Source organism: Zea mays, chromosome 7 (assembly GCF_902167145.1).
Source record: "Zea mays cultivar B73 chromosome 7, Zm-B73-REFERENCE-NAM-5.0, whole genome shotgun sequence".
NCBI lineage: Eukaryota > Viridiplantae > Streptophyta > Magnoliopsida > Poales > Poaceae > Zea > Zea mays.
Genome location: NC_050102.1, coordinates 75,265,538 through 75,273,166, shown reverse-complemented (window position 1 = coordinate 75,273,166; position 7,629 = coordinate 75,265,538). Strand labels below are relative to the sequence as shown.

Genomic DNA, 7,629 nt, shown 5'->3' with positions numbered 1-7,629 from the left:
TCAGTTAAGGGCATCCCATTCCACCCTCATGGTTGCACTGTTATCCAGGGTTGTCACTCCCCAAATAGGTCCTTACAGAGAGGTACTCAGGAAAGAGCCTGAGCCCCCTAAAGTAATCACAAGGACCCCATCGGGATAACATCATCGTATCATAAAAGATCACATCATGTTCATTGATTAAGTTTAAGCAATAGCATAAGCTAACCATGATTAACCCAAAAAGGTAAACAAGGGTAAGGGAAATACAAACTAGTCAATCCTTAGGTTTTAATAAAGTAATGGGGGACAATGAATTATAAAGTAAAGTAGGACATGATAGGTCTGAGGACACTTGCCTTCACCAGGTTGTTGCTCAGAGGGATCTTCGGCAACACACTCAGGAACCATGAGCTGCTCGTTGTCTAAGTAAAGCGAGCATACATTCAATACATTTGGAAAGTAAAATGAACATCACATCACACATGTACAAACATTGGCACACAACTCAAAAAGGTATAGTATTAAGTACAGGGGAATGAGGTAAAGTTATAAAAATGGACTAATCCTAATTGGGGAATTGATTACTCTCTAAATGTTTGGAACATAGCTCAAAAAGGTTAAGTAGTGATTGAAACAAATGAAAGCTAGAATTATAAGATAAACTACTCCCATTTAGAAATTTGATTATCTTTTAAGTATTATCCATAATTACATTCCTAATTCTATTTATGTCATTAAGGCCTAGAGGTTAAGCCAAAAATAAATCCAAGTAATGCATAACACTAATCTCACAAGATTGAATATACTTTATTCCTAGGGTTCTCCTTTTATTTATTCCATTAAATAAATAAATCAACATATACTTTAATTCTATATTCTAAGTGTAAAATTAAAGTGTACAAATTACAGTTGGTCATATTTTATTTGAACAGAGAATAATTTGGTGAACATTTTGCAATTTGATCCACAAAATTTGGAGTTCATATGAAAAAGATATGAAATAAACAAGTTTTGAAGTTTGAAATATGAAATTAGCGCTAAATCTGTGATTAAATAAAAGTCTAGGGGTCTAACTAAAACAAACCAGGGACCTATGCGCTAAAACAGAGGACAGCGGGTTGATTTCCTAAAACCAGGGGGGTTTCTTAAGCAAAACAACCATGCGAAGGGGTATCGGGCTCCCTCAACCGTTGGATCAGAACCGACGGCTGAGATTAGATCGCGCGGGCGCACGCGGGCGCGCAGGCGCGGCTGACAAGCGGGGCCAGGGGCGTCAGCTGCAGAGGGGGGCGCACTGACCGAGCGGGCCCAGCGCTAGAGGACTTGGGCGCTGACAGGCGGGCCAGGGCGTTAGGGCACGCGTGCGCGAAGCGGTACCCACGGTCCGGGCCGTTCGATCTGAAACGGACGGAGGGGATCAGAGGCAGGCCAAGGGCGCCGACCGCGTGTCCGCGAAGCGGTACCCACGATCCGGGCCGTTCGACCTGAATCGGATGGAGGAGATCAGACCGGGGGGAAACAGACGGCTGCGGGCGGCGCTGCTCCTCTCCGCAGCGGTGAGGTCGCTGGAGTTGAGGCTGGCGCGAGTTAGGGTGGCTCCGGGGTCGCCGGAGTTGGGCAGAGAGGGAGAGGGCACCACAGCGAACTCAATGGCGGGGAAGAGGCCATGAATCCACGGGCAGAGAAGGGAGAACGGCGGTGAGAAGGTTTCGGGCGGGCCGGAGTAACTCCGGTGAGCCATTCCGGCCACGGGGAGGGGTCCTAAGGCGCGCTAAGGCCTTGGCTAACTTCAGCAGAGGTAGGGGTGACACAGGGACCTACTCCGGGGAACTAGACCGGGCTAAATCGGCCGGCCACCGCGCGAGCACGGCGGACCACCGTGACCGAGCACCGGCGAAGGTGAAATTGGCCGAACACAGGGTGCAATAAGGGAAATTGGGCACGGGGACGGCTGTCTCACCTCGGGGCGGAGCTCGGGGAGGCTTGGAGCGGTCTCCAGCGAGCTGGATGGCCAGGAACGCGGGCGCGGGTCTCCGGCGGCGGCTGGCGGCGTGGGCAGAGCGCGAGAGAGGGCGAAGCTGCGCGAAATGAGGTGAGGAGTGTGCGCGGGGCACTGGCGGGGCTCTAAGAAGGGAGCTGGGCGCGTGGGCGGGCGTCGTGGCCGAGAAATCTGGCGACGTGCGCGAGTGCGCACGCGCCGGTCCACGGCGAGCGCGGAGGGGTCGGAACTGACAGGTAGGGTCCACGGCGCAGAGAGAGGAGAAAGGGGCGTGCGGGGCAACGAATCGACGACTGGCGGACCGGGCCCGCGAGACAGAGAGAGAGAGAGAGCGCGCGGGTGAAGGAAACTGGCGCCGACAGGCTGGCCCCACTGGGCAGCGAGCGAGGGAGGGAGGGCGCGCGAGGGAGGGAGGGCGCTGACAAGCGGGGTCCGCCTGTCAGACGGCGCGGGTGCGCGGGCGCGTGGCCTGCCTGGGCCGACTGGGCTGGTTTGGGCTGCTTTCTCCGTTTCTTTTTCTCTGAATTTTCTAATTCCTTTTCCATTTCTTTTCTATAGGGTTTTTCAAATCCAAATCCAAATTAGGTTTCAAATTCAAATAAATTCAAACTTGTGCAACAGTTCAAAGAATATTTTAAACTCAGCATGATGCAACATGTCATGACTCATAAGGTTTTGGCAAAAAACAAATAATTAACCTCCAGTAGCTTAGGCTATCTCTAATCAAAAAGGAAAAAGGGAGAATGAATCTAGAGAGAGAAAACCTAGAGTGAAAAAAAGAAGATTAACACATGATTTTGGGTGATAATTAGAAAAATATTTTATACCCCAAAATCAAGGTGTTACACTTATGCACTTCACGAAGTATCTGTGTTAATCACCAAGTGATTATTTTGTGCACTTGGATGTCTAGAGCTATAGAAATAGTCTCAACTTTCTAGAGATGTTTCTAACTTCCACACATCTCAAATAGTTGATTGGGATCGCATATATAACTCCGAAGTACAAAACTAGTCATTGAAAGCAGCATAGAAATTATGTGTACTCATCAATCACTTTTATGATCCCACCGAACACGCCTGGTGTGTCCATATCAGCTAGATGTTGAAATTTACCATTGCCGACCGTCGAACTCCAGGTATCCGGTGCAATGGCCGATATGGCACCGAACTCCAGGTATCCGGTGCAATGACCTATCCGGTGCAATGACCGATATGGCACCGGACACATGTTCCGCGAGGTATCCGGTGTTACACCGGACATGTTTAATGCCTTATAAACCTCTTCAAGTGGTTATGTTGATCATTAAACACCAGAACTCAATAATCAAATAAATCATAGTCCATTTTCCTTACAGACATCGCTCCCCAAGCTAATTTGACAAAGTCAGGGATTGAACTGACAACATTAATGTTGGAATGTACATGGTGTAGAATTCGTTTCAAATAAACAAACATACTATATAACTGAAACCATACTGCCTTTATGTTATCATTTAGAAGTGCCGTTAAGAAAAATATACTGTTATGGTACAAAAATTGTATGACATATCGAAATCACATTGAAGGTCTTGATCACTTTGTTATCAAAATCTAGCCTCAAAACATCCCTCCTACTACATGTATTCGCCAAGATATTCCCCCTCCTCCGGTGCCCCTGCAAATTTCTGCTAATCTAAGCTCTATTCACACGAATGAGTTGTCCTTCCAATTCCTGACACCACATTTAATTGTAGAACAATATAAAACATTAGCGACAGGTTATGTTCCAAAGTTTGATATCAAAAGCATGCCAACTTTCAAGGCTTCAGAAATCTTTTGAATAGCAAATATAGGAGATTATGGTCTTGATGTGTGCTGAAGTACGGTTGAAGAACGGGCAATGTTATTAATATCAGCAAATAAGTTTCTGTGGGAATGATATGTCAGAACAATATGGCACCAGTTGACGTAGTTGAGATGATGTAATTCTAACTCATCTGTACAATTAACAGTCAATATGTTAATTCCATATTTCCATCTATTTGACACCTAAATGATAACATAGAAGATTGTAGCACAACGTTTTTCTTTTGTTTGGCAATAGCCAAATGGTGACTACTATTTTATGAGGTTGGAAAGAAATGGCAGAAATGCATAAAATTTGCAAGAGAAGCTTACCGCGTTATTGAAAGTAGCAACAGCAGCTTCAACTTCTTCCTCAGAAGAGAATGTGACAAAGCCATACCCCTTTGACTTGGAGGTCCCCGGAATGTGGGAGACTGTTGCACTGAGGATATTCCCCTTTTCGGAGAAGAAGTTTTTAAGAACTTCGGTTGTTACAGTCTTCGCAAGATTACCAACATAAACCTTGTACTGACTATCTACAAACAGAGCCTCTGGTTCTGGTGCTGATCGGTCAATGTTCGGTAAGAAGCTCTCTGTGACGTTCACTTTAATTTTTCTATCACCAACCTCCTGGCACGAAAAAAAGCAGAAATATGAGTGATATCATGGCTGCATTCCACTTAAAGTTCACAAATATGGCCTGGAGCAGAATTACAATATTGGATGCTTACAGTCCCATTGAGAGCCTCAACTGCAGCATTGGCCTCTTCCGCTGTGCTCATCGTGACAAACCCAAACCGCCGGCTGCGATTCGTATACTTGTCGTACATAACCTGCAGGAAGTAATTGAGCATTTCAGCTTTTGGACACCTAAAGTTATTTTCGAGCATCAAAACATAGCCTTGTCAGCAATTCGACGGAACCAGTACGAGCAACTAAGGCCGGCCTCTCGTTTGATTGCACTAGAGCTAATAGTTAGGTGGCCCTAAATCACACACACGGGTAACCATTTCCGCGACACCAGTAATTATTGAGCAATAGTTAAATTAGATTGAATTTGGGGAAGAACAGAGTGGGAAAGGCAAGAACCAAAAAAGACCGAGAAGTGAGACACTGCAGAAGGAATGTGTTGCGTTACCTCGGCCCGCTCGACGGTGCCGTGCGCAGCGAACATGTCGCGGAGCTCGTCGTTTGTAACGGTCCTGGGGATATTCCCCACGTAGAGCTTCCGCGCCGCCACCGCCTCTGGCGCCTCGAGCACCGCCGAGGAGGCGGACACCCGCAGCGCCGAGCCCCGGCGCGACACCTGAGGCGCGGCGGCGGGCCGGAAGGAGATGCGGATAGGGGTGCACACGGAGACGGAGACGCAGGCAGGGCCCAGGCAGCGGCGGTGGAGGGTCGGAGGAGTTACTAGAGAGGAAATGGCGGTCGCCATTGGAGGGGAGAGGATAGGAGCGAGAGGGGAGGAGCCGAAGGAAGAGAGCGTTATCCGTTGTTGCGAGTGGGTTTGGTGTTTTGGAGGGGAAGGCCATGTTCGCAGATCAACCAGCTCAACATCCAGGTCCGCGGAAAACATATCTAGATTTACTCATTTAGGCCCGGTTTGACTCACGGCTAACTGTGCCACATTTTACCTAAGGTTAGTCGTCCGAATTAAAGAACTAACAAGTTAGGTAAAAATGTGGCTATTTTACCTAAGGTTAGTCGTCCGAATTAAAGAACTAACAAGTTAGGTAAAAATGTGGCAAATTAGATAGTAAACCAAATAGGCCCTTACTCTTCAATAAAATATTTTAGCTTCCTGTTCGGTTAATCACATTCCATATGTATTAGATAGATTTAAAAGAATTTAGAAAAAATTGACTCATTGGGATTTAAATGTACTCAGGGTTTGTTCGATTATTTCTGTTTTATATAGATCGAAGGAGATTGGGTCAGATTAAGATTGATTTTACTTATTATGTATTTAAATTGACTGCATCTAATCCACTTAGATTCAAGTCAAAACCAAGAAGTCCTCAATCTTTTACAATCCACATGGTTGAGATTAAAACGATCAGTACCTAAATCTGCTCTCTAAAGAGTGGATCTGCTCCATATTTAAATATTTGGCGAAACGCTTTAGTGGCTATTCCAGTAAATTTAATTGAGTTTGAAAAAATTGTCAACCGCCACTCGTTACGCACACTAGATTAGGTGGCGCCTCTTCGGGTGCTCTATCTAGCACAAGGGAAAAATATAGTTGACAATTATCCACATTATATTAAAATTCAGTAGATGATAATCCGGACGAGTAGGAGGGAGCCCGATCTTTCGATGAGAGATGATGAAGATTGGGAAAAAAAATATTGGAAGCCGATGTTGGCTGCTCGACTATCACAACCAAGATAGTGTGGTACCTTGAGCGACAGATATACCATCTCTTGATAACTATGAATGGGGTGGAGGTCGACGTTGTGCTATCTAACTACAACAACCACAAGGGTGATGCGCATTAGCGATAGTTACACTGGCTCCATTTGTTGCTGCTCTTGTCGTGCCAAGAACAGCCTTGAACTTGCAAACAATTGAGAACAAGCAAGGATAAGATAACAAGCAGACACTCACAGATCTAATAAAGTTGGGGTCCTATTTCAAGTATCCGGATGGTCTAGACTACACACGCGTTTACAAGGAAGTAGCTAAGGTTAATCTTACATCAAGCAAAACCCAAGTTCTTTGGTGGCTGCTAGTTGCTTAAATAGAGGTGTAGAAAGAAGAAATTCTGGTGGTTCTCTCGACCGTTCCTAGATGCCTTAGGTGTGATCTCACATTGATTCTTGATCCACTAGAAAGTAGACGAAGAGACCTTTCCAACAAGTGTTTATTTGCATTAAACAATCTTGAGAGTTGAAACATATGCCTCATTTAAACTTGTACTTGCTCTAGTTATGAAATCCCCTTGGGTTGGTGGAGTCATGAAGTTCTCTTGGTCGTTTCTAGACGCTTTCGTTGGGATCTCTCATTGATTCTTTATCCATGATAAGGTAGATGAAGAGAGCTTTCCAACAAGTACTTATTTGCATTAAACCACCTTGGGAGATGAAAGATATGCTCTATTTAATCTGGTGCTTGATGCATTTATAAAATCCACTCAGGTACAACAGCTTTTATTGTCTTGTTGCCTTCTCCACTTCAAGATGGTTCACAAAGTGACCACAAAACTTTAGTACCATATTTAGAGGGAAATTAGTTTCAATAGCAAGGAACAAGTTCACCTAATAATTAAGTTCATGTGCACAGGTGAGGGTCCTTTCTTAGTCATGACTTGTGAAGGGTTGTCTCTTTGGTTGTATCAATGGAAGCGATGTCCACATCATCCTCCCCTTCTTATAGTAGAGTAATCCTTGACTCTACCGTCTACTCCTCACCCAAGTTTGGCTTCAAATCTGATGTCGTGGTTGCCTGGTTGGGAATGTTGGAAATATCATTACTTGGTCCTTAATCTACTTCTTTAGTCCTCAATGCCTTCCCCGTATACTCAACACATCACTTGATCCATGTAAGAAGTTCTACAAATAAAAACACACACACATTACGACGTAATATCAATACTTCAAATATATCAAACTTAGTTACAATGTGGAAGAGTTTCACCTTTGTAATAGGAGCCATTAACATGGTCATATCTGAGCCGATAATGTTCTCATTATTCTCCCCTTCTTGACGGCAAACCATCATTGGTTTTGCATTATGATTGATGTTCATGACTAAGGGTTTTTCGAGGTCTTTCAAAATTAAACCTAAACCTTCAACTGAAGTACAAGAATTTCTCCTCTTATTGAG

At 44.9% G+C, this 7,629-nt stretch overlaps 1 protein-coding gene across 2 annotated transcripts; it reads right to left on the bottom strand.

Moving 5' to 3' along the window:
• Positions 1-3,354: 3,354 nt before the first annotated feature.
• On the bottom strand, positions 3,355-5,337 carry LOC100282980 (uncharacterized). Of its 2 annotated transcripts, none has more exons than XM_035960591.1 (4): positions 4,943-5,337; positions 4,536-4,637; positions 4,138-4,434; positions 3,355-3,956 (listed from the first exon to the last, which is right to left on the bottom strand). In XM_035960591.1, the coding sequence occupies exons 1-4, from the start codon at positions 5,237-5,239 to the stop codon at positions 3,948-3,950; spliced, it is 705 nt and encodes a 234-aa protein (XP_035816484.1). In that variant the 5' UTR covers positions 5,240-5,337; the 3' UTR covers positions 3,355-3,947. The 2 variants fall into 2 exon arrangements, with proteins under 2 accessions (XP_035816484.1, NP_001364898.1); NM_001377969.1 differs by having other exon boundaries at positions 3,446-3,691; positions 4,943-5,316.
• Positions 5,338-7,629: the final 2,292 nt, after the last annotated feature.